Genomic DNA, 27,064 nt, shown 5'->3' on the forward strand with positions numbered 1-27,064 from the left:
AGTCTTTTGTTTGTGGTCACAGAAAGGAGAGGAAAGCCTCATCGATTGTTCAAGTATACCAAAATTGGCAACCTCAACTCCTTGCCTATGCACCTCTTGCCTTGTCTCGCCATTAGTCGCCATTAGTCGTTTGTTCATCGCCTTGTTCCCGTCCTCCGTTGCCATTCCCCCATCCGCATTGCGACTTCGATGATGACCGCTCGCTCGGGCACACAGGCAATCACACCAAAAAGTCCATACTTAAGTAGATACAAATTCAAATGAGTACATATATAAAATGCAATCATCAAACCTACCATCTCTTTTCATGCCCCCAACATACATGTACTTACACAAAGTTTCGTCGCAGTTGGAAATCTTCCGCGATGTAAAGTTCCATGAATCAACTTGTAGTCGTTACCGATCTTTGCGGGTGAACCGGAGGTCGACTACACATACACATAGAATGCAACCACTGTAAATAAGTCTTGTGGTAATGGGCACTTGTAGTTGTGGATTTAGATAAATCAATATACATACAATCTGACCATCACACCTCCTCTTGGAGGGACAAAAATTAGGAACACAGAATTAAAATTAAATCTAAAGTCAACCTAAAGCCCTGAACAATTAATGAATAGTAATTTGAGCATGTTAATCCCCCCATAAAGGCATCAAATCATAACCCCCTGTTAGGATTAAAATCCAAATCCAAACTTGGAGACTGAGGACTTTGATAATCACTGATTTGGATCAATCTGTGTTAGGTCAAAAGAACAAAAAGAGAGAGAGAGAGAGATGAGATCTTTTGCCTCGTTAGTGGTTTGAGTGTTCTTTATGAAATGGGAGATGTGCAGATTCGCCACCCTGATGAAGCTTCTTCAATCGCTTAAGCACCTGATGGGAGAAAAAACATGTCTGTTAAAGCTTTTCGGGTTGACTTTGTTGATGAGTTGCAACAAGAGGTTTAAGGAGCACAAACAAAGAGTGTTTTAAACCAACAAGAAGTAGATTCTGTGAAATAAGAGGTGCAAATTGTATTATGTCTGTGTTAAACATAACATATGCAGCTTGTGTCATCCGTATCAACATAAAACTTGTTTGACTTTAGTAAAGATTTAGGAGCACAACAAATAGAACCTGTGAAATAATTGGAGACAATTGTCGTGTTAATCGCGGCACATGTAGGTTGTGTCATTTGTATCAAAATAAAACGTTTTGACTTTATTTTGCTAACTGGCAAAAGGTTCAAGGAGCACAATCAGATTATATTAAAGGCACATATTTAAAGATGAGTGAGACAAGTTAAAAGACATGGATGTATCATTCATATCAATATAATTAAAACTATATCGAATAGCACAAAATTAATTATGCATTTTAAAATAACAAAATTACAGTACCTATGACTAATTACACTTTCTAAAGAACTAAGTTATATGATACGAAAATTATCAAGTTTTTATAAACTAATTTTCTCAGTCTAATCATGTTACACATTCATATATTCATGTGCATTGTGTCACTTGTGGGTTTTTCTTCGGTAGGTGTGTTTTGAATAGAGTAGGTTATGTTGTGTTAAATGGTGTCTAACATTAGCAGTCTTAAATAGACTCACAAGTGCAACTTGCTAGGGGTAGAGGAAGACCTAAAAAATTTCGAGACAATGTAACAATTAATTAATTTGAACATTGTTCATAATATTTCCTTCAGAAAGTTTAAGATTCAAGATTCCAACCCCAAACAGTTTGGTACAGATATAGAAAGTATTCTAATCCGTCCATTGAGCTCTACGCAACAAGGTAAACTATACACAAAAAGATTAATAAAAAAAATAAGTGCACCATAAGGGTGTTCAATAAATGGTATTTTGAGGAAATTACCTGGTGTTCAGGAATTCTTGTGCTAGTTACGTGATTTACAGGTCTCTTAACCAAGTTCGTAGAAGATCTGCGCTTCACACGGAAGATTTCACAGTCAGAATCATCACTATCTTGTGGAAGAACAGAACTGAAACCCATGGTGCAGTCACTTGAATGTTTGTTGTATGATTTACTAAATTGCATTGAGGCATATTCACTTCTTGAAGACCGATGCAAACAGTTAGCTTGGGATCCTTTATTACACTTTCCGCAATCCTGCATCGAGGGCATATGGATACAAAAATTGAGTTTAATGAGTCTTAATCACTTTCAATATTGAAGTTCAAATTCAGTACTTACATCATTTTCCACTGAAGAACCATCGTCCAGCACAATCGAAGATGATAAAGTTGAGGAATCAGAAAATGTTTGAAATAGCAGAGGACCATGCACAATGTGTTCTTTCTGTGATATGCAATTTGAACTTTGTGAGCAGAAACCAATTTTTGCATCAGTTTCAGGAGTTTGAGAAAAGTTGATCTCGCTATATGGACAATAGCCATCTTCTTTGGTTTCACACAGCAAGTTTTGCTTTTGAATTGCCTCTTTTATACCATCTTCCTGCTCAAACTTCTGTGCTATAGCTTCCAGTTCTTGCAGGTCCTTCCTCATAAAGACGATGCGCTTACCACAACAATAGTAATCAGCTCTTTCTTTGACTGTCATTACGCAATAAGCAACAGTGAGATACATATATCCTGAAATACCATTGACAAAAAAACTCGGGTACTTTTGTATTTACCATGGTGAAGACAGACAGGTTGTGAGTTGCAATGGCACTGAAAATAACATAAATAGCAATCGCGCCTGCATATACTGCAGAGTACTATTCCAGTTAAATTCGAAGAATGGTGCATGTGTGCACCACCTTTCTTCAACAACCATCTAGCACGGTGCTGCAATCGCATCAATTGCACAAAAGAAATCATTATCATGCGTTGAGAGGAGACGTCTTTCACCTGTCTTAGATTTAATGAATTTGCATTCAAAAATCTATTATCAAGTAACACCGCTTCCTTGCAGACTAGCTCCTCGTAGGAAAGTAAAGGACTTCTTTTCAAAAGTGCATAATGATTGCTCGCAATGGAGCCAAATTGAAACCAATCATCAGGAGCAAAATTCACTGCCTCGGCACAATTGAAACCTGCAGTTTGAAAGGTTCAAGATGTGTATTGAAAATAGGACAGCAGACATATTGACACAATAGGTAATCATACATGTACGCACATAAGTTTGAACATAGAAAATATTGTAACGTAATGCTACCAAGAACACACAGTAATCTCTAAGAATGTTCAATTTAAAGATGTGCAAAAGCAAAAACTTGGAATTCAAAATCTCTTACCATGGCTAAAACCGGCGTGATATGCTCGTGGAAAGGTCACGACAAATTCTCCAGGCCTTTGTACAGCTTTGCACACAGGAACATCATTTTCTAATAGTATACTAGGCGGAAACATTGTTGTCTTTTCTACAAGAACATTAAATGCAGCATCATCTCCTTTCGAAGCTAGTAGCTCATCGCCATACACATTCTCCCTGACCACCTTCTCAAATGCGGTAGCAGCATGGCCCGGCACACCATACCATGTTTTAGATGCTCCACAGTGATGATAGTTGATACTGCCAAGAGAGGTTATATATAAGCTGTTGTGCAGCAACAGTGATAGATGAACAATTCAGACAGTCAAATACTTTTGTATACCTGTATAGGTAATGATCTTCCACATGCCAAGCAAACATACTGAATAACATCCCGATATAGAGCATGGGGTCTGTAACTCCCTGAAAAATAATATGAGAAACAAGAACGTAATTACTTAACAGAAAATTAAGCATGTAGATTATCCTTACTGGTTTATGGATCATTACTTACGGGAATTGCAGCTCTCAAAAGTCGCAATGTGGACTTGGGATCACGAGAAAGTCTCTGTAAGCAAGAACAGAAGAATAATGTTAATGAAGAGTTAATGTTTGGTAACCAAATTATCTACAATGATAAACCACATTCAAAGAACTACATGCGCAACGGTAAAGTTGTTGTCATGCGACCTTGAAGTCATTGGTTTAAGTCGTGAAAACAATCTCTTGCAAAATGCAAGATAAGACTGCATATAATAAACCTAATGTGATCCGACCCTTCCCCGGACCACCGGGCTGCCCCTTTATTCTTTTCAGAAAAAAAACTACATTGGTTTTAAAGTTGAAGAATAAAAACCAATTTCCTCCCTAGGAGGATGACAGACATCTGATTCACCAAAATGAGAGACAACAAAAACATGGAAAATAGTGAAGTGTCAAATCATTTTTGCTTGCATAGTAGGCCAGCTAGGAAGCTAGTGTTCCCACAACAAATAGAATGGAAAAAATGTTATATTTAAAAAAACTAAATTGATTCATCTTAGTCAACGTATAATACAAAAATAGCTACCCCATGGTATTCAAACTATGATACTAAAGGATGCTATTATAGGTTCACAGGATATTAGAATCACTGAAACTGAGTTTGTAGTTATGCACAAAGGTTGGCATCAAGTGATATGCAAAATATAATTGTTATTTGTATACTTCCAAAGAATAAAATCAGATGTATGAATATTGATTAGTGCCAAGAAAGTTGTATAATTGTGGATAACACAAGAAAAGACCACATTATGAAAATTGTTCTTCACCTCAGAACTAATACTGATACATCTTTTCTAAATTTGGAGGTTTTTCTTTTGGAAGAATTTATGAACAAAAGACAATCCCAATTGGAGTTCCATCTAGCTTCTTCGAGATTCTCATTAGTATCTCATCATCATCTGTTTTTGTCCCATGCAAGGTTATATCAGTAATAAAAATTAATAAAATTGTTTATCCGCTACATCATTCTATATATATATGTATATATTAATAAATTTGTAGTATTATGCATTCAAAGCACAATAATACAATCTTCTTTCATATTTTGGGAATATTACTCATGAAAATTCCATTAGGTTTAGTAAGAATGCTAAGATGAGATTGTGAAGTAATGCAAATTATTTAAATTTTAAAAGTTTTAGGCTGTAAAAGTTCATTCAAAAGACACTTCTATTTAGGAGAATAAGTTAATTAAGGTAGCTTTTGCTTGGGTAATTTTCTTATTTAGGGTAGGGAATTATTCAATTTTAATTAAGTCCTTTTAATTATATCATCACTTCTTTCATATAATATCTTTTATTTTTTCTAACTTTAATTGTGTTAGGATCCCAATTCCATTTGCTAATCATCTTTCAGAATAATAATTCATTTTAATGCGTATGAGTTTGTAAAGTTAACAGAGGAGATAAATCAAAATGACTACTATCTAGGATTGGTTGTGTTGTTCCAATACATGACAAAATGATAGGAAACATATTAAAATGGTAAGAACATATTTAAAGACAAGACAAGTTGAATCAATTAGGGCTGAGAGCATGAGAGGTAGAGGGAGATAAAGAAACTCTACTTAACATAACCATATCTGATTTAAAAGATTTCAATACCACTAACAATAAAGTCTACATGGTTCAGTTGTGGGATAAAATCCTCATATAGCTGGCTCAAATAGTTGGGACGCATGCTTCTTTTTATTATTAACTGATTCTATCAAAATATACGAAAACATTACCAAGGTAACCAGTGTGTGGATCCTTTTTTTTATATTGATTGGAGAAAATTTTGAATAGTTCAGAACTTGAGAAAAATAAACAGCACACTATAGAAAAAGAAGTACCTTCAAATTCCACTTGCTTTTTCCAAGTTGGTCATTAGGAGAAGATGAAAATGCGCTACCATCAACATCACATGCATATTCAACTGATTCTATCTTTCCACTACTAATTTCATGCCAAAATTCCTCTTCCAAGTATCTATCTGGGAGATATCCGGCACTTGAATATCGGCGGGCAAATACCTTGTTTGCCATCTTCTCAAATTCCCGAATTGTATAGTTTCTGAATCCAAATCTCATAAGCTAAGGGGAAAAAGTTATCAACTTTTGGAACCCACTCTGTGAGAGTTACTAACCTTCCACTCATGAAAAAGCTGATTTTGTCGTCGGCACTCCACTCAGCAAGCCGAAAAGGCTGCACCCTAGTAGTAAACCTGAACCCAGCTTTCTCCTTCATCAAAACAATACCAGCAGGCACTGAGGCAAGTAAGGGCGACACGATCTTGCATATACCTGAAAGAGTGTGGCAGCATTATGAGTTTCAACATAATATTGGAAAATGTAAAGGGAAAGTCCTGCCTGATAGATGAACTTCACAAAACATTTTCTTATGATGAGCACAAACCTACAAAGCAAATGGGAAAAGGATTATTACCAAATTTTGAAGCTTTAGGAGCAATTTTCTGAATATAATCTATGGGATTCTCAAATTCCTCCATTGTTGGATAAAAAACAGGGCACTCTGGAATGTCATTGATCCTCTGTAAATTAGATGTGTTGAATTTCTCCAATTTACGCTTTGAAAAAGCTTCCCTGCTAGCACCACTCAGATGAGGAATTCCAGCTGTACTTCTATGTATTCTCGTGCCCCATGATATGGATGCTTCTAAGGGAACGCCTCCACTTCTTGTCATCATATTACTAGCAAAGAAACAGACACAGCTGCAATATTTGAAGTCTTTTTATGTTCCAGTTATTCTAATGATTTTCAACATCTCTACCCAGGCATACGCTTCCATAAACCTGTCAATAAGGAACAGACCAGAGTGACAGCGTAAGGTGAATGAATTAGTATCGACAACAATTTACCTAGTATGAAAGATGAACATGAAATACTTGATGATGAAACAAGAAGAGGCAACTATTAGTAGATATAGCTTCCTCAGACTTTCTAATGTTATCCAATGAATTGGCAAGACCTTCAGAAGCTTCAGTTTCTGGAGTCACAAATGCTGGATGAGTGATGGGAGAACAATGACTCCTTCACCAGGCTCTGCGTATTGTTCAAATTTTTACTCGGCTGGTGGTTATAATAAGCTTAACACTAAGAGCCTGTTACTTAGGGATTGTTATGCATCTTCTTTCTTATATGGAAGCACAGTGCAAAGGAATAGTCATGGATTCTTAATGCTTATGCTCAGGCATGGATTTTGGAGGAAGAAATGATAAAAAAGTTTCAGGGCAACAAATTAGAGTTACAGATGTTCACCGCCTTTGCTATGCATATTTACTTCACTGGAAATGTTAAACACCTTCACAGCAGTAAATTCCAGGCCATGCTACATAGATTGCAGTATTTGGCACACAACACTGTTCGGACAACATTCTCTGCCTTAATATGTTTTGTTTTTCTGCTTCTTTTCCCATTCTTTTATTTATTTTGACTGTGTTACATTCTAAAAGTATCTTTTGTAAAGTTTGTTCACCGGTACTCAATTTCCAAAAAAAAAGGTTAGTAAATTAAATAGAATTACTAATATGTTAATATTAAAATTTGTGAAATCCCATCCCACAATCACCAGGAGCAAAGAGAACCAAGTTTGACAATACCACAGATTTTTATCCATTTAGTTAAAGGATGTTTATGGCTTTTCAAAAAGTGATGATAAAACTTGTATAAGTTATACTTACTAAAATTGTCATCTGTATCTGGACAATATTGTTTATTGAATAACATGCTATCGAGAACCTATGAATTACCAGAAACAATACAAAAGTTAGCCCAACCAGAACCTGTTCCAGGGGATCAGATAACTTAATTGGTCAGTGAGTTTGTTTTCAATTTATTAATCACTAGATTGCTGCACTCTGGACTATTTGATCTTTAGCAATAGTTTAACCGGACAGTCAGATGTCCTGTCAATACAGGATTTGGAGAGATTTGATATGCAATCTTATCCTTGAAAGCAAATAGGCCATTCCATGGTTAAAACCTTTGTTATATGGGGTTTGGGGCATATGCCTTATTGTTATAATGTGCTTGGAGGTGGCAACTGTCCAAGCAGATCCAAAATCCAAAATGCCATTTGCTTTTAAGGCATATGCCCCAAACCCCATACTTGAGAAGGAGAGAAGATCATACAACATTGACCCAAAAATGAACCACAACCAATTTGTTCTTACTAACATTTATCTTGAACGCCAACCAGCTTACCACTATATGATAAATTCCTGGCCCTCCTGGAGAACCAATGGGCAATCCATAATGCCACTTGATTGGATCTTGACCATGTATATCCATCCCCACCAATACGCCTAGATGGCTTGTTAGGCCAAGGTATTATATTTAGTGTCATTCATGATTCATGATCTTATATGGAGATCCAGAAGAGGTTGTAAATATTATCTTGCACGAAGACACATGTACAGCTAATTTATACAGAATTGTTATATCTTGTTCTACTTAGATATCTTCACCTATAGCTCTAGAACTATCAATGGCGTAAATCAAATAATTTTGAGTAATTGTTTTACTTTTTCCCCCTTTTCTGCCCTATTTGACAGTTAATATACTTTAAATGGATTTATATGCATTTGGGCTTTCATGCTAAGCATTTTTCAGCTTCCTGACTATGTAAAGGAGCTCCACCATTTCCCATTTAATTTGTTCGTGCAGCTGCATTCACTGCGGAGAACCTTAATTACTTTTTTTCCCTATCAATCGCGCCTTTAATATATTTTCTTTGTTTGATTTAATAAAGCAACCAATCACTAGCAAAAAAAACAAGATAATTAGTCTTCAACATTAGTACTACCATTTTTTTCGCAATTGATACTATTCAAGGTCATTTCACCTAATAAACAGTGTAAAGAGAGCTAGTTACATAGAGCCGTTTCCGCTCAATGTAAATTGTAGTAGTGCATGAAAGACAAAGGAAAGATAAAAAAGAAAAGAAAAATCACAAAAGTTACCCAAGTAAAAGGCCATGAGTTTATCCTCCTAGTCAAGAAACCAAATTCGCAATATTGTCACGGAACTGGATAAGATGGGAAGAAAAAGGAAATCTAGATATACATGTAAAAAAAATAGATTTTTCGCAAAGATCAAGCATCAAGGAAGTAAAATACCAACGCCAAAGCCAAGGAAAACAAGAGAGCAAACCAAAAGGACGACTCTAAAAGGAAAATCCCGCGGTTACCGTCACAATCACCGGTTTCTAGCCCCGAATCCAACAATCTACGCCGATACCCGGAGCTAGAAGTACGCAATCTGAACCCACATTCAGGTTCCACGGGCGAAAACAGCAAGAGATCCAGAGACGTCCCTCTCTCCCCAACGGCGCGACAAGCGAGCTAGCGACGAAGAATCCCGCCAGCAAGGCAAACGTAGCGCCTCCGTAGGGGATAATTCCGCCCACGGAGGCCGCTATTCCGGCGAGAAGGCGAAGATTTCGGGCGGCGGAGAGAGGTCGGTAGGACAGACGAGGGGCGAAGGAGCGACGAAGGAGAGAGAGAAGCGACGGAAAACGAAGGCACTTGTTTGCTTTAATAATTAATAATTAAAAAAAAGCGCATTTAATTAAGAAAAAACTGTGAAAATTAAGGGGGTTTTTTTATTTTTTTAATTTTCTGGTGCTAATTTGAAATAAAATTGGACTTTTTAAGAAAATATGAGAGAAATATTAGTCTCCGATAAGGGCATTCCGGTCATTTAACACCCACATAAAACCATTTTTAGCGTGTGAACTCGTTCACGTCCCCCGAGACAGCGGTGGCGAATCGACGAACAGATGGTTGGACACGTGTCCCAGGAGGGCCTCCCAGCCGTTGAATCAGACGCGGTTATGGATACCGTTAATTCCACTGTTCTGGAAGCGGGAAAAGGGTTTCATCCTCCCACCTAGGATGAAATTACAATCCTACCCCTCATTCATCGTTTACTTGTCGTCTCGTGATCATCGCGAATTTCGCATCTATCGATCACTTACCGTGTGTCGACTCATTGCTCATGTGTGTGTTTGATGTGCTCTTGCACCCGCCCGAGCTTCATTGCACGTCCACACCCGATAAGTGTAACGAGGAAGACAAAGGATATAACGGGACATTCGAATCATTTAGTCCTCCCTTCTTTCTCTAAGTAAACAGAGCATGACATCTCTTCTTCCAAGTAAACGGAGCAGTCCATTGACCACCCACTGCTTTTTCCAACATGCAATTTAAAAAAAATAAATAAAAAGACACTTTTGGACTAAACAAAGTGATTAATCGGAAAATATTAGATTTTTTATAAAAAAAATAGAGAGCACCACGTTTTAGATATTTTTCAAAAAGAAATTTTATTTTTTATTTAGTTTTCTTATAAATTTTATCTAAAAGGTAATATTGGGTAAAATAAATCTCTTCTATACTTAGCTTGTAAAAATACGACTTAAATATTTTTTAAAAAAACAAGATTCTATTTTTTTTCCTCTTTAGATAATGTCCAAAAAGGTCACGTGCTTAATACAAAACGTTGCTTTCGTTGGTTGTTGGGTCAACCACTTTTACTTTGACCCTTCTTTTTTTCCTATTTCTTAATTTCTTCCGCACTTTGCGTGCATATATTTAAATTATTACCTATATTTTTTATAATCTTCATCTTGAATGTTACTAGTCTAATCCCGTAAAAATTTTTCATCGATCGTTAAAATGAGCCGACCTTATTCTTTAAGAGCGTTATTATCTCTATCAAAATTGAACACAAAACCCCAAGAGATGTCAAACCACAATCATATTACACTTCAGTAAAAGATAGAATTCGCCACCCCAATGGTCTCACATGGTCGATACCACGATCATCTATGAGAAAGTAACAAAAAATTATAATTCATCACAATCATGTTATACTTCAGCAAAAAGGTAGAATCCACCACTTAACAATCCCACACGGTCGATCCTACGACCATCTATGAAGAAGTAAATTAAAAAGCTGCAGTTGACCACGACAAAGGAGGACATTACCTCAGCTGCGATCGAGATTCGACCCTTATCCACTTCAATAATTCTGTTTCATTATAATCAACTTAACTATATCCCGAGAGTCAAATCATGTTACACAATTCATATAAATATTTACCGAATTATAGTAAATTTTAATTAATAAATTTAGTATATTGATTTGTTTATCTATTATGTTTCGACCATAAAAGGTAACAAAAAAACATCCTCTAAATTCCGATAGACCAAGTCAAAAGGCACCTTAAACACGTAAAATCACTTGGCCAAATTTCTCCCTTCTTTTGTCGATTCTTTGACTTTGACCTCCCTTCAAAGTTGACTAAGTCTTAACTCTTGTCTCGCGCGTAGATTCTTGGCATCTAATGTCCACATGTGAGTGGTCAAATCTTATCCACGAGAGCCATCCAATGGAAAAGCAATCAACAAATAAACTCATTTAATAATTAAAAAAATAAAAGAAAAATAAAAAGAGATTGTGATGGCAGGAGACGACACATCATCCACATAAAATAAATAATTATGGCTAAATGATATTTTTTTTTTAAAAAAAGGAAAATTAATGAAAAGGACAAAAGTGGGGTCACCTACTGCTTAGCTTTCGTGTCACTGTTTTCTTCTAATTTTTTTGGGCCTTTTCTAAAAGATTTATTTATCCTTTTGTTAATATTTTAATATTGCATCAGTCCAATTTTTTTAATGTTAAATTACAAATGGAATTATTGTTTTAAGAAAATTCTTTTACATTTCAATGTGGCCCTAAACCCTAAATACAATTCTTGACTAAGTGAATTAATGTTTGATCTTTAGTCCAATTCAATTCAAGATGGAATCATGGATATGCTTTGATCATTGGCATGTATTCAAGGACACTCTGAGCATGTCAAAGGGTCAAGGGCTAGAGCAAAATTTTTTAAATTTGAGGTGGGCCAACTAAAACATTATCTGCCTTTTTATTAAGGTATTGTTGTCAGCATCATCATGAAGGTGGAAGCACAGCAAGCACATGTTGGGAATCTTCACATCACAAGCAATTGGATTAGTTGATCCAATCCATTATTTCATGAAATAGTAAAAGCAAAACAAAAGATTAAGAAATTAAGCAATCATTAGTTGGATCATTTACAAGTTAATAGACAGAGACCTTGTTATATAATAATATAACATGATATATTTGTGAAAGGATATCAAGAGCAGTCAGAAGAGGGACTTACCTATATCATAAGTTCACAAGTCTAGACCAGTCCACATGCTCAAACTCATCTCTTAACACTAGATGATCGAGTTCGACGGGTTCAGGTAGGTCGAACTCGAACTTCGATATTGTAACTGTGGATCCAGTCAAATGTTCACAGTCATCTCTTGCATAAGAGTAAGACATTGAGTTGGGCATCCATTCATGTTTCAAACATGGAATAGAATGCTCAGACTCACATTTGTACAACACCTTATGTGAAAATATTCTACAAATAAGGTTTAGATAGATTACAGAGAGCTCAAAATTGGCCTGCCCTAATATCTCGATCCAGTCTGTCGGCATTTAGTGTGCCAGGGAGTTCCCTGAAATCTTCATTGAATATGGAATATGCACTGCAACAAGAATAGAGATCAAACTTTTTTCCATCAGATATTTGGTTAAGAGAAAAGAAACAAATTCAGTGAGAGTTTTCTTGAACATCTGTTGCTGAAGAAGTATTAGAGAAATTTCTCTATGAATGCAGAATTATTTCTGGAATAGAACCTCCTAATCTGGAGATGCTCAAATAGTGCACCAAACTGGACACCCAATTTGATCGCACTGCATGGACTAGATCGAATAATGAAGGGAAAAAATGCACTGGTTAACACCAAAACGCAGTCTAGGTTTTGAAAGCAGCTGAGAGAAAATTTCCAGCAAAGCATGAATCAAACTGTTCAATTCAAGTGATGTGAGTGAGAATACTGCAAGGAACGTAGATAAAGTGGACAACCTTCATAAACAAAGACAGAAATAGAGTCAGCAGCCTCGTCGGAGAAGGTGAAGTAGTGAAGGAAAATAAAGAGGGAAGGGTTTTTGAGAGTTTAGAGTTTTCCATGTGTTTTTTACTAGAACCAGCAGGCATGCTTTTTTTATTTTTCACGCAAACCAGTTTGGGTAATCCAGTCTAGCTGGGTGCCTGATTTACTAGGTGTAAAAGAGGAGAGCATATAAATAGGTGTGTGATCTAAGTATTTTCAAACTAGAGAGCACAATGAATTCAGAAACGACTGAAAGGTAAGTGCACTCATATGGAAATTTGCTTAAGTATCATGCATATTATTCTACAGAATTATGGAAGCTGGAGAAAACCACATGCAGATAGCAAAAAATTTCAAAATTTTGCTTCTAAAATGAGAAATGAACAGAAAAGTATCAAGGAAATATTTAGCCTCTCAAAATTAATTAATTGGAGGAAAACACATTGAATAAATGAAGAAACTACATACCTCAGGTCACCATTTTGTCTTTTTCCAAGATTCAGAAGAATAATCAAGAACCCAGTGGCAAGTATCTGCACATAGCATGAACTATTCAGTTCTAAGTGAAATCTCCATGTATTATAATTGGCCATTACAAATTCAGTTTTCTGAGAGGGAAAGGAATGCTGAGCCTATTTAATATAAATGGAGATTGAGAGTGGATTGATGGGTCAAACACCAAGATTGAGATGGGCTCGAGAGGGCAAGGAATGTCATTGGCATCAAGATTTAAAGATATGTGAGATGTGAAACATTATGAACAAATGTAATATTGGATTTAGGATAGACTTTTTATTCGACCAAAGGCCATGTGATCTATGTCAAAAGTTGACGAATAAAGTTTGATCTTGAGTAAAATCAAGATTCCCGGGCAAATTCAATCCACCGAAGGGTTGTTTCAGTTGACTTGACTCTATAGTCAATTGTAAATCTTTTGCTCGGGAATAAAATTATTCTATTTTGGCTTGAGTAGACTAAAATGATAATTTGGCTGACTCGATCGACTGAGAGATTAGTTGAATCGCCCAAAAATGTTTTGAGTCAATTCAATCCAAGTGAGACGACTATCAAAGGTTTGAGTTGATTGTTGAAGATTTGAGTATTGGAAATATATTGAATTGGCAAAAGACAAAGTCATTAGGTTATGAGTTTATCCGGTTGAGTTGACTATATAAAGTTGAGTCGACTAATGCAGAATTTTTAGTTGAGTGGAAGGATTCTGAGTCAACTGAAAAATAAATTATCGTTAAATAAGCCACTGAGATCAATGTTTCAGCTGACTGGAGCAAATCAGAGGCAACTGAAATCAATTGAATTGTGGCTATAAAGAAGGGAGCAAATTGACCTCAAAGCAATGAACTCATATTCAAAGTAACCAACTCTCATACTCTAATTCTCAAATTTCTAATTGTATTTCCAAGCTCTAAGGTGCTCTCAACTACTTGGAAAGAGTATTAGCTTTTGAAAGGTTCATTTTCTTTGTACGTTATTTATTTTCTCTTATGATTTAATTCTTATTCTTTTGTAAAGAGAAATGCAAGATATGAGGTTTCAGAGGATTTACAAGTAGACATTTTTGTAGAAGAAAATTTTTAATGAATAACTCACCTAACGAGTCAGTAGGCTGTGAAGCAGGACCTAGACCCAATGTACATTATATTTTATATTAGCATTGTTGGTTTTTTTGTTATTTGTATTTATATTATTTCCTCTATGCACTAACAAATATTGAAGTTATTTTTACACTAACAATTGTATAGTCTTGTGTTTGCAAGAGTAAATCAAAAAATTGTATTTACATGTTGGTGCATATATTATTCACCACCTCTAGTTGCATCACCAATCCTAACATGTTGTAAGTGACCATGACATGGTTGTAAATGAACTGTTTTGGATCCAACATTTAATTATTTCATCAACCCAATATGTTGTGAGCACAATATCCAATGTGAGATCAAACTAAAAAAATTTCACATTTCCCATACACACTTACATAGATGGGTCCTATTCCAAACCGTTGAGCTATGGGAGCCATTGAGAACCACAGTACGATTCCAATCCAAGCCTTCAGACTGATAGAGAAAATTGCCATCAAGACGATGTCTATGAAATTCAGAAGGAATGCAGTCATATGGTCTGTTTATAAATCTACCAATGGCAACAAGTTTTACATGCGATCATACCAGGCAATCTCAGCTTCTTCTGAAGAAATGAGAAAATTCTCTTCTTCAACCAGTTTGTTCTTTGTGGGATTCGAAATCTCTGAAGACAAATAGAGATGTGATGAAGTAATACTTGTACTATGTGGTTATTGATGGTTTATCAAGCACAAAGATCAAAGTAGTGCAGACAGACCAGTTCATCCTCATCATCATCGTCTTCCTGAAGATGCTTTGCAGGGGGCTTAGGTACAACAGCTAATATTAGATAATCTGTAAAGAAGGGAAAAGTTACTACCAAACATACTAATATTATCTAATCCACATTTTCCTTTTCAGATGCACTTCTAAGTATCTTGAAAATGCATCCTCAATAAAGCATATACATTTTCTTGTATAGGAAAACAGTTATTTGTTTATTTGATTGAGGTGTGTGCTTCTTGTCATTTGTACAAAATCAAAAGATTATATCTCTGTGTATCGAATTTTAAAGTAGACCAAGTAGTTTGATTTACAGTGACCATAAGACTGATTGGCAAGCTAGTGACAAAGCAGACATTAATGGAAACTTAGGTATAGCAAAGAAAATAAGAAATGAGATCTTAGTAGCTGTACCATGAACTCTATGAATACTCTTTTTTCTTCTTGAATTCTAAAGCTGTATCTTTGATACAGCATTCTTTTGTCAGTGGCATACGGGTTGCGCAATGGTACACTAACCTAATCAAAATTCTCAAGACAATTGTTGTTTGAGATGGGGAGCCTGATTGATGCAAGAGGTCCATATCTACACGGAGGTTCAAGAGTGAACTCCTAAGTGAGCTTCCACAGAAGCAGGCAGTGTAGCGCCCTTGCTAACAAATTGTGCTAAAAGTAACTTTTTTTTGCCGATTTATTATCAATGCATCTTCCAAAATGCCATGAACCAATAAATTAAGCACCAGAATCTAGCTCATGTCATACTCTAAAACAATGCGAAAAATTGAAATAATGAACAAACTGTATGAACTTCTGCAAACCAGAAACATCTTGATCAACATCATCGATTTTAGGAACCAAGACAAACTAAAACGAACCGAAAGCATCAAACTTGCCTCCATCCTGGAGCCTAATCAGCACATCCTCATCACGCTCTTCCTCCTCCTTCTCCTTCTTGTCCTGAAGGGTCTTTCCTCTCAGCACAAGCTTCAATCGCTCGGCCGGCAGACGACGCTCCGCCGCGACGATCCTCCTCAGATCCGACACCTAATTCGGATACCAATCAGATCACCAAATTGAGGACGTATCGCCCCGTGACGGGACTCAAAAAACAAAGCATCGCGAGAAAGTTAGGGCTAGTGTTTACGGTGGTCAACCTTGATGCTGGAGGGTACTCGGAGCCTGGTAGGGCGAGCGGGGCCGATGGTTTTTACGGTGACCTCCACCATCTCCTGCTCCTCTCCGGCCATTGCACGATCTCAGTTCCGATCAAACTTCTACAATTACGTTTGATAGATTTACCATGCACATTCAATGATTGCTTTTGGCCCAATTGCCGGCCCACTAACTCAATTTAAAAAAATAGAGGCCGATCTGTGTGAGGCCCACTCAAGCCCAAACAACAGTAGTTTGGCCCATAGGCTAGATTGTCCTGATGCACCTCAATTTTTCTCGATTTTTTTGAACTTTTCTTTTTCAAAAACACAACCCTTTTCTATACGCAATCTCCTTCCTCCATGCTTACAAAGAAGCAATGAGTGGGCCCGGTTCGATTCCTCCGAGATCTCCTGGGTTTAATGCCTGGGGCTCCACTGTGCTGGTCGGGCACAAAGAAGCAATGATTTACCCTCGCTGGCCGGTGACTCTCGTTGAAGGCCGTGGGGCATCTAGTTGGTGCCAAATGCCTAGATACCCCTTGTAAATCAAAAAAAAAAAAAAAGCAATGAGTGGCCATCTCGTCCTACTTTCATCACTTCCGATCAAACAATCCCTTCTTATTCTATGATTAATAAGTAACCCTTTCCTTTCTTCTTCGTCGATAACAAAGTGTCAACGAGCGACCCTTCTTGGACAATCAATTCCTCTCTTTTTCTCCCACAACCATCTCAAGTCTATTTACTTGGATTGAAGACATGAGGAAGAGAGGAGACCCATCACACATATAAATGATAGCAAAATTTCATTTTTGCACCCCCAAAGTTTATCTTTTCTAAAATATGTCATCTTAATTTTGAAGTCACCAAAAATACCCTTTAAAATTGTTCATGTTTTTTTATCGCTTCATCTCTAACCATTGAAGTCTTTAATTCACTCTAAACAAGTCGATGAAGAAAAAAAATTTTGGAGTAATTTGACGAATTTTGAACTCTTGGGGTAGTTTTTTAAAAGAAGATAAGTTTTAGGGGTGAGAACAAATATTAGATCTTGGTTTTATTAATTATGATTTAAGGAATTGTTAAAAACTACTATTTTTTTAAAAAGATAAAATAAATTAATAATTAATAAGAATAAAAGATAAATAATATATATATATATATATACTAAATTTTGATTAATTTAATGAACACATTTAAAATTTTAAATTGATTGGTCCAACATTTTTAATTATTTTTTTTCTTTTAAAAAAAATTAAAAAAAAAAAAAAAAGCCCTCTAAACTCCAACTCCCATCACAGACAGTCCATTTATTCCCTTCATTACCGGCTCCAAAAAGCTATCTCCTTTTTCTCCAGTTCCACCAGCACACCTTCGCGGCCGCCGCCACCGCCACCGCCATCTCCGATGGGCTTCCCTTCCGTCTGCTACACAGTCATCCTGCCCCGCCCCGTCGCCCTCGTCGTCCAACTCTTCGACCTTCTGAAGCTCGCCCTCTCCGCCGGCCTCTTCTTCCTCGGCCTCCCCTCCTCCCCTCCCTACTCCGCCGCTGTCGATGACCTCTACCCATTCCCCACCTACCCGCTCCTCCACCTCCCCGACTCCCACCTCCCTCCTCCCGCCTCCGTCAAGTCCCGCCTCCCCGTCGTTCGCTTCTCCGCCCTCGGCTCCGACGGCGCCGCCCTCTGCGCCGTCTGCCTCGCCGCCCTCCACCCCCACCACGAGGTCCGCCAGCTCGGCAACTGCGTCCACGCCTTCCACAAGGCCTGCATCGACAAGTGGGTCGACGTCGGCCAGCTCACCTGCCCTCTCTGCCGCGCTCCGCTCCTCCACCATCAACCGTCGGAGGATGACGATGAGGTCAGCCCTAGATCTCGCACAACTAGCTAGGGTTTCTACCCTCTTCTAATCCGTAAATGCGCCTAATTTCCCTCTTAAATTTGTTCAATAATTTGGCGATCGAGTGCCATCAAGAGCCCTAATGTATAGTAACAGATCGCCTGATCTTGAAACTAATCGATCCCTACGAATATATATATATATATTTATGTGAAAAGTTAACGATACCTGCTTCTGATCTCTGTTTGCCAAAGGTTCCATCTTTGTCTCCTGCAAACAAGGAAAACTTGCCTCCTTGATCCACTGTGAAATGTGTGCTCGTTTAGCTTCTCATGTGATACTACTAAAGATCTGCAGCAAACAAGGAAAGAAAATTAACTAGCTCGATCTTAAAACTTCTATGATGTTTCCAGATGGAAATCTAATTGAAGCTTGCTTATCTGATCATCAACTGTGAAGTGTGTGTTTGTTTAGCTAGTCATGAGAAAGTAAAGAGCCTGTCGTTGTCTACAAGGTACTATCCTATCTACCCTTTCGGCTTAGAATTCAATTTACTTTTCCTTGTTCTACATTTGTAGGTGGAATAGTGTTTGCCTACTGCTCTAAAAATCTTGCCTTTCCTCCTTTTCTTGCCCTCTCATCATCTGGTCGTGTGAAATCTATTTACTTTGTTCAGTATCATCTTGGCCTCTGAACACCCTTTGGAACTGAATAAGCTTCTTGCCTAAACTTATACTTGAAGTTTAAATATATCATTCAGGTCTCATTTTCTCTCAATTAATTGTTTATGTCGATCTTATCTAGAACAGCTTGGTGCTGGGATAAACTGTGTCCTTTTACAGAGTATCATAGTTTGATTGCATTAAGTGTGAAATTTTATTTGATGAACATAAAACCCTAGGGGTAAAATAAAATGCAAGCAACAATTCTCTGGAAAGAACTGACAGAGAGGACTAGATCAAGGCACTTTGTCAAATGTGGAGGACCTTTGTCATCACTCACCTCACCATGGATGGGGTCCCATGCATGAGACTAGAGGTTGGACACAAAGTGGCACAGGGACTTCATTTATTGAAAGCTTGCACCAATCCCTGGTTTCCTATGTGAATTACGTTTCCTCTTAGCTAAGGGAAACTTGGTCCGGTTGGATCGAATAGAACTCACAAACTTTGGTTGAAGAGGATTTTCGGGTTGAGTTTGGAAAGAGGGTAAACTAAGAGGGAGGGGAATGAAAATTGTTTCCTTCAAACTTGACCTAGTGGTAAATACAGAACTTAGAAACTCATGTTATTATCATCTAACACAATTTTGTCTTTCTCATAATTATGTGCATAATCTTATGTAATTTGGTGACAGTAATTAAACATGGCCTTGGTGGATGGCAGTGCTACCACCCAAAAAGAGAGGGGGAAAATGAAAAAGAGAAGGAAGAGGGAAAAAGAAAAAGGGAAGAAATGTCAAAAAGAGAAAGGGAAAAAAAAAAGAAGAAAAAGACGAAAAGAGGAGGGATAGGTGGTCCATTGCCCTATGATGTTGGCAACAACACTACCTAAAAATTTATCACACAAAGATTTAAAAGAAAAACATTATTAAAAAATAAATTCATTATCCTAATCCTTTTGTGAAGTGACCAGAGCAATATCTATTGTAATGTGTTTTATTCCTACAACCTGCTTTCAGTTTCTGTGGTTTTCATGTTCCAGAAAAAAATTGAAAATTTATAAACACAACATTAAAAAAAAACTGTCATCAACTGTTTGACACTATCAATAACAAAAAATAATTCTATACAAAAGATATTCCTAAGAAATCATTCTTAACTAGTTACAGAACAAAGCAGAGTCTATTAGTCATTTTAAACTGAAAAGAATCAAATTGAACTTCGGTTTGACATTCTCTAACATGAGAATTTTGGTTCAGTTAGGTTTGCATAATCTGAAACATACACAATACATGAGAATAAATGTACAATGAAAATCAGAAACTTTTGTTCACTGTTTGTACAATAGTCATGCCAATCTTCATTTTTTTAGCTTGATATTGATGCAAAACAATTTTAAAAGAAAGAACCTCACCTTTATTACCTTTGAACTCAAAAAGTAATCTTCAAATAGATAAACAAAAGTTTCTTTTTTCTATAAGCTATTTGATCTCTCACAACCTTGCATGTAGGTTAAAACATCCTCTAGCTGTAAAACAGTTCGAAGTCGAGAAATTCACATAGATATATAAAAATTAGCCGACAATCTCAGAAAAACCACAAAAAAAAACCCCTATTGTAAATGCCTCCCAATATTCTTTTCCTGGTTAACTGCTCAATTCTTATGGAAAAAGATGAATCAAAAGCAAAAAGGTAATCTTGCAAGGGAATTTAAGCGGCGGCGTCGTAAAATCTTTGTCAATAGAAAACGAAAGTAAGATGTCAATTAAAATTCTAAATCTTCAGGCACCAAACCATATGTATAGAAATCTGATATGTTATCAGCTCATAGATAATAATAGATCGGATTAACAGATTCTACATATTTAATTCACATCATATAATTTAAAATCTGATAACTCTTAATTAGATCACTTAAATAAATTCGATTCATATCCATATATATAAATTACAATTAAATTCGTTTTAAGAGATTAAATCAATTAAAGATTAAATCCAACACATAGCCCATTGCATCGCGCTACTACTACTCATTGCAACAAATATCGGCTGTTTTGCCAAGAACATCCCAACATCCAATCGAATCCAATATTTGGTTGCATGTTTGATCAATTTCACTCAGTTCAATTCATTGTCGACCAATTTGACTACCCTTAAATCGGTCAATCTTGTCCAATTTTTGAAGTAGCCCAACAAAAGTGGCAAGTAGAAAGAAAACAAAATTAAAAAACTTAAATGTGGTGAGTGCGTGATAGGTCATTTGGCTCTTTCAATGGAGGGACCATTACCACTTGCAACCCTAATTCGGACTCTACTTCTATGGGTGGAGACAAGGAGACATAATGTTATTCCCCCTCCCCCACTTTAAATGGTCGTACCAAACAAACAAGAGGGTGGTGCCAATGTTTCTACTCCATCACAAGTATAAATAATCAACCAAACACTTTAAATATGTTTTTTGTTTATAATTATTGTCTAGTTTATTATTAGTTTTTGTCTGTCCAATGCTTAGTCTATTTCTTTTGGAGATGCAACTAGTCAGCATGGCCTAAGGTGGCCCTGTGGATTAAGATTTAGGGTTATAGATAGGGTTTGAGGCTGGGTTAGGCTGGCTCTGAGGTAATTGATTGGAAGACTAAACTTTCTTTCCTCAATCACAAGCTTGAAGAAAACCCTCATTTGCCAATGATATTCACAAGTTGCTCGAGTTGTGGAGCTATTCCAAAGTCATATCAGGGTTTGAAAAAAGCCACAAAGACGAGGCCGAGAAGTCTCACAAAGGAAGACAGTATGCTTGAAGAAACCTCGCAAAGGGGCATCTTCTGTATCAAGAGGTTTCACATGCCAATTGGTGTTTTTACCGTGCCAACCGGTGCTTCCCTTTTGTTTGTTTCCTTATAAACTCCACTCGACTGTGCCCTAATTCTTCAATGTGGCTGGCATATATGGGATGTCTTGCTACAAGGAGGAAGAAGAGTGAATAAATTTTTTAGGATGGTACTGGTTTGGGGAAGTGAGAGGCCACATGAAGCTGCCCTATTGTCTCATGCTGTGATGACACAAGGACTTGATTACGTGCCTTTGTTTGCTACGACCAGTGTTGCTTTCAGGGTTGGATTACACCAGCTAGATTCCATTCGAAGTGGAAATTGATCTAATCAAGATGAAAAAGATTAAAAATAAACAAATTAATTAATGCATGTATACACCCAGATGCAATAATTTAAGGCACAGGATATGTCACATAAACTTACTATACTCACATGATTCTATGAAAATTCACATCAATCGTTACAGTTGGAGTAAAATCCTAATACATCAAGAACGAGTTCAACTGCATATAATCTCCCAAGTTAGTATTGTTATCAAGCTCATAACAGCAAACTCTTCCCATTCTTCCTCCATAATCTAATATTCAAGTGTTGTCATCCTAGAGAACTCTGTGTTAATTGATGATAAACCATCGGAGCAATGTGAGATTTGCTGACATAATATAAGGATTCATCTAGCTCATGTGCCTTTAATTAAAAATACTAGATCTAAGCAAAGTAGCTAAAATTATCAGTTTTAGTTTGATATCAATCTGAGCCTATACAGACCATTAAAGCCAAATTAAACTACTAAAGCTTTATGTATCTATACTTAAACATAATGTTTTATTGTTATTCATAATAGGAATTTGCTTGGAAACTAGTTTTTAACTGATTTTCAGTTAACATAGATTTAATTTTGAATTGTGGTTTCAAACTAAACCAAAACTGAAAATTATGAATTGCTTAAAAGGTTTGAATCGTATCCGCCCCTACAATCAATCTATTATGAACTAAGTAAGATGTATAACAATTTGAAAAGGGGGATCGAGTTTACTGACCTGACCAAATCTGAAAAACATGGCTGTCAGCTGGGCACGATCGGTTCCACAACCCAACAACTTTTCAGATGATGAGTCAATTGCCAGGCAATAAAATATGCTTCCTTACACAAGATTCATCACATGCCATTCTTCTGGTGAGTTCTCCACAAAAGATATGGAGATGGAATTGACAACACCACTACCCCTCCATGCATACTTCTCTGTCCGACATTTTCCCAAACAGTTGCAAAGTTGCAGACAGTCTCCTTATAGTTTTTCTCTTAGACATTTCATCAAACACTTGACTTACCAATCCCCTGGACTTCCCCGTCAGCTACTCGGAGCATCCCAAGCTGCTGCTCAATCTGCTGTTCCTGTTGGCACACCTGCGGAAGCTCACCAACTGGACCTATCGCGCCCTCAGCCTCAGCGGCCTCTTGGACGGTGATCTCCACAGTCAAGGTCTCTGCTTGATGCCCCCGGTCGCGACCGAGGTGATCCAGGAGTGCGGCGGATGAGCAACCGCCGCCACGTCTTCCACCGCTAGTGCGTCGACCGGTGGATCCAGCACCGGCAGCACACCTGCCCCCTCTGCCGCGCGCCGCTCATACCCAGAGAACCGCCCACCGATGAAGAGATCGAGAGGTGGGTTTGGATTCGTGGGATAAGATTCTTGGGGGTGATTGAACCGAAAGGGAATTGGAGATTGAGTAGCGTTCGTCGTTGGGGAGTCTGCGATCGGAGTTGTGGAGCGAGAGGGATTCAAAACCTGCTGTTGCTGATGGTGATGGTGACGGACTTGCCGGCAAAAATTTTGTTGCTGAGATCGAAATGTAAGCTTCCAAATGTCATATGTTTTTGTTTTGTTTTAATTACATTTATGATATTTAATATTACTAGTGATGTAATTTAAATAATTTTCAAAATATCATTGTTATTTAGTAGCTTTGATCAAAAATGCTTTTCAAAAATCAAGTAATATAATATCAAAATCTAACCTAAAATTTAACAGGAAATTAGGAATTTAAAATTCTACAAAATGGATGTTGCTATTGAGATTCGCTCCTGGAAGTTTCGACCATCTTCTTTATCACCACGACTCCAAAGGACTGAGCAGGGTATGGAACGAAGAGTTGGAAAGAGCACCTGCAGACACAAAGATCGTGAGGAGGCAGGTCAAGAGTGTCCTGGCGCGACCACTCCGATGCTTAAATCAGTTCGTGAGGGAGAGAAAGAAGTAAGAACTAGCAGTTAAGGATATGAGATCGCATACCCCCTGCAGCAACAAACTGACCTTTTATATAAGTTGAGGAGGTCAGGTCACATCAAGAATGTGATCACTAAAGTCTCATCGTTGTTATGAATGTGTCAGAGAGGGGTATATAATCAGCACTTGCGTCCCATCGCTGACTTGCATTTAAAAAGGAGTGTTCCACTATTTATCAAAGATTTGCCATGATGAGCTGCAGAAGTGTCAGGAGAGCATTCACAACCGTACGATAGGGGAGTGGTCTTTTCCCGAATTAAAACAGGGACATGGAGAGCCGTTAGGAGTCGATCTGGCTCGGACGTGTGCCGACACGGAACCGAACCGAATAGAGGGATCTTGCGGTTGGCGACTCGATCCGGCTCCAGGAGACACCTATCCTTAAGGGAGCCCGATTCGACTGGGCCCGTTTGAACGTCGGAGGGAGTAGCTTCAATGGGGAGGGCTCGGGCCGACTGAGTCCATTCGGGCAGTGCAGGGGTAGCTCCGTTTCGAAGACATCAGCTATGCCGAACCTGTCATATAGGCGTGAGAGGACTCGATTCGGTGGACTCAGCGGGGTAGAGCCATACTGAGGAGCGTTCGGGACCGAGTTGAGGATCGTCTCGACGTTTTAGGCTTGCCTCTCCCGATTCGGTCTGCACGTCTGGATTTAAGGAGGTTTCTGAGAGTTCAGCTAGGCGATTTCGAAGGACTCGGCTCGGTCTATGCTTCTGGTCATAAGACATCGCACCCAACACCTTCCGTTAGATTCGACTAACCGCGCTCAACCCATACGACCATAACAGTTGTTACCGGGAAAGTCTCGATGTATTAAAGATGTTTCAACGAACATATGCCGAATAGAGCTCGAGTACCTTTCTTTCAGTTACATTTTATTTGGGTAAATAAGGAGTAGAGAATTTTAAACTTTATTTAGAAAGGAATGAATGAAAAAAAAGAAAGGGCAAAGAAAGATTTTCTTATATTTCAAATAAAATATAAGAAAAGTAAAAGCAATTCTAAATATTATTTATTTTAATTTTATCCCTATTTTAAAATATTAATTTTTAAATAATTTATTTAATCTAATTTTTTTTTAATTTTTCTGGTTGAACACGATCTTTTCACTCCTTAGTCCTTTTTTCTTCAGCAAAATCTCTATTTGTTATTAGATAACAATAATTTTTTTTATTCAATAAATCCGTAAACTAATCATTCTCCTATTGTCAATATATCTATCATTTTGAATCACTATCATATATTGCAATAATATAATATTTATAATATTTCATGAAAAACTTATAAAATAAAAAAATTATTAGAGTAATACCTTCTCAAAGCAATGCGTCAAAACTGGTACACTAAATACATAACTCACTTAAAATACATAAATTAAATTTATGAATATAATCTACTAGTTCATCTAATAGAGTAATAAATGATATGATGAACTATTCTATATAAAAGAATTAATTTTTTATTTAAAAATAATTAATTTATATTTATAAAATAGATATTAATATTATAAAAAAATTAAATTATTATTTAATTTAAAAAATAAATATAATTTTATAATTTTATATATTTAATCTTCATCATTCTTTTCAATTAGATTCTTTTCAAATAGAATAATACATGTTACATTAATAAAACTGTCCTTCAGACGAGAGAAACATAAATTTCTCCTTTCTTCCCTTCTCTTCACCAGTTCACCTTCCATTAATCTTCTTCTCATCTTATTCAAGCAGAGTATAAGGTGACGGAAGGTGCACAATACTACTGGGCTGTTTGAAGATTTTGCAGGTCTCCTATGGTGTAAAGTGCCTGTACAATGATTCGTTCAAAACAATTGATAAGGAGAAACCACTTGAAGGAAACTACTACATGTTCTTTCAACAAATTCTACAACGATTCATGCTTCCTCGATGCATTAGAATCTAACGACAGTATCCCAGAAATAGTTTGATGTCTTTGTTGCCTGACAAAATCTACAGACATCTTCAAACATTCGCAAGAAAGCAAAAAGCAACAATGAAATTATCTACTAACTACTACAGCCCTATTTTGTCATTTAACAATACCTAAAGAGATATTACACTTCGAAATAGATCGGGCACTGGCTTAATCCACCTTTTGGTTCATTTTGTCCATTTGCTTCTCCTACATGAAATTGGAATCTCCTGATTGGTTGTTTAACCATAAGAATAATGGACATGATAATTGAGAATTAGAGGGCATTAAATATAATGCACGTAAAGGAGCATATACTAAACTATAAAAACTACAGAAAATACTAGAAGTATAATATTTTAGATTTAATAAAGTAAAGATAAAATATATAAAATTTAAGTTTAGTGATATTAGACGTAATGAGATAATTATTAAGATAAGAGATGACGAGTTGTCTAAAACTAAGAGCTAAGTATTTAGGATCATTTTTGTAAGACGATAACGGGATTGAGAAAGATATCTTACATAGAATACAAGTAGGATGATTGAAATTAAGGAGACTGTCGGGTATTTTATGTGATCGTAAAGTACTCCTAAAATTTAAAGAGAAGTTCTATAAAACGGCAATTAGACCTGCTATGTTATAGGACGTTGAATGTTGGGTTATGACTCGAGCACATGAACAGAAGATGAGAGTTACAGATATCATGATATTAAGGTAGATGTGTAAACATACGAGGATGATAGAATAAGAAATGAGAGCATTAGAGAGAGAGTCGGAGTTGAACCTATTGAAAGAACACTCCGAGAGATACATTTAAGATTGTACAGACATGTACTTAAATGATCAGTAACTGCTCCAGTAAGACGATGTAAAACTATGACAAATACATACATTAAACGAGGAAGAGAAAGAGAATGAGAAAAAAAAAGCTTAGTTAATAATAATAAAAAAAGATAAAATTTATTTAAGTATAGATGATGATATAGTAGGGATAGTGTCCAATGAAGTAGAATGATCTATATAACCAATTCCATCTAATGGGATAATGTTTGGTTGTTATTGTAGTTGTGCAGTTGGAACATAAACAGGATTGTTGTCCCAACATGTTGCCAAACCCAACACTCACATTATCGACCAACATGCTAATGAGAAGGAAAAATTAGTTCAGAAAACATTCAAAGGCTTTGACAGTCCAAAAGGGAATCTAA

The 27,064-nt window shown here is 36.8% G+C and overlaps 3 protein-coding genes and 1 pseudogene across 4 annotated transcripts; 2 read left to right on the forward strand and 2 right to left on the reverse strand.

The window, feature by feature from the left end:
- Nucleotides 1-469: 469 nt before the first annotated feature.
- On the reverse strand, nt 470-9,285 carry LOC141813290 (lysine-specific demethylase JMJ13-like). Its single transcript, XM_074701229.1, has 11 exons — nt 8,997-9,285; nt 6,233-6,600; nt 5,934-6,090; nt 5,641-5,860; nt 3,778-3,831; nt 3,607-3,686; nt 3,247-3,524; nt 2,644-3,045; nt 2,202-2,560; nt 1,863-2,117; nt 470-876 (listed from the first exon to the last, which is right to left on the reverse strand). The coding sequence occupies exons 2-11, from the start codon at nt 6,492-6,494 to the stop codon at nt 796-798; spliced, it is 2,148 nt and encodes a 715-aa protein (XP_074557330.1). The 5' UTR covers nt 6,495-6,600; nt 8,997-9,285; the 3' UTR covers nt 470-795.
- A 2,701-nt stretch (nt 9,286-11,986) lies between these two features.
- LOC141814013 (uncharacterized) lies at nt 11,987-23,210 on the reverse strand. 2 transcript variants are annotated; one of them, XM_074702011.1, is made up of 9 exons: nt 22,672-23,210; nt 18,368-18,490; nt 16,304-16,423; nt 16,043-16,193; nt 15,145-15,221; nt 14,973-15,051; nt 14,783-14,892; nt 13,258-13,322; nt 11,987-12,381 (listed from the first exon to the last, which is right to left on the reverse strand). In XM_074702011.1, the coding sequence occupies exons 3-9, from the start codon at nt 16,394-16,396 to the stop codon at nt 12,288-12,290; spliced, it is 669 nt and encodes a 222-aa protein (XP_074558112.1). In that variant the 5' UTR covers nt 16,397-16,423; nt 18,368-18,490; nt 22,672-23,210; the 3' UTR covers nt 11,987-12,287. The 2 variants fall into 2 exon arrangements, with proteins under 2 accessions (XP_074558112.1, XP_074558113.1); XM_074702012.1 differs by lacking the exon at nt 22,672-23,210 and having other exon boundaries at nt 18,368-18,643.
- LOC141814014 (brassinosteroid-responsive RING protein 1-like) lies at nt 17,632-18,356 on the forward strand. Its single transcript, XM_074702013.1, has one exon. It carries the CDS (start codon nt 17,708-17,710, stop codon nt 18,188-18,190), a length of 483 nt encoding a protein of 160 aa, XP_074558114.1. The 5' UTR covers nt 17,632-17,707; the 3' UTR covers nt 18,191-18,356.
- Nucleotides 22,965-23,908, forward strand: LOC141812943 (uncharacterized; annotated as a pseudogene).
- The last annotated feature ends 3,156 nt before the right edge of the window (nt 23,909-27,064 follow it).

The sequence above is a fragment of the Curcuma longa genome, chromosome 20, assembly GCF_044706935.1.
Source record: "Curcuma longa cultivar G26 ecotype Majalengka, Jawa Barat chromosome 20, ITB_CL_G26_1.1, whole genome shotgun sequence".
Lineage (NCBI taxonomy): Eukaryota > Viridiplantae > Streptophyta > Magnoliopsida > Zingiberales > Zingiberaceae > Curcuma > Curcuma longa.

Coding starts and splice junctions, on each gene's coding strand:
- LOC141813290 (XM_074701229.1), bottom strand. CDS start 6,494: ATGATGACAAGAAGTGGAGGCGTTCCCTTAGAAGCATCCATATCATGG. Junction 6,091..6,232: donor TCCTAAAGCTTCAAAATTTG/GTAATAATCCTT, acceptor ACACTCTTTCAG/GTATATGCAAGATCGTGTCG. Junction 2,561..2,643: donor ACCTGTCTGTCTTCACCATG/GTAAATACAAAA, acceptor GCGTAATGACAG/TCAAAGAAAGAGCTGATTAC.
- LOC141814013 (XM_074702011.1), bottom strand. CDS start 16,396: ATGGCCGGAGAGGAGCAGGAGATGGTGGAGGTCACCGTAAAAACCATC. Junction 15,222..16,042: donor GATTAGGCTCCAGGATGGAG/GCAAGTTTGATG, acceptor CCTTCTTTACAG/ATTATCTAATATTAGCTGTT. Junction 15,052..15,144: donor ATGATGATGAGGATGAACTG/GTCTGTCTGCAC, acceptor ATTTGTCTTCAG/AGATTTCGAATCCCACAAAG.
- LOC141814014 (XM_074702013.1), top strand. CDS start 17,708: ATGGGCTTCCCTTCCGTCTGCTACACAGTCATCCTGCCCCGCCCCGTC.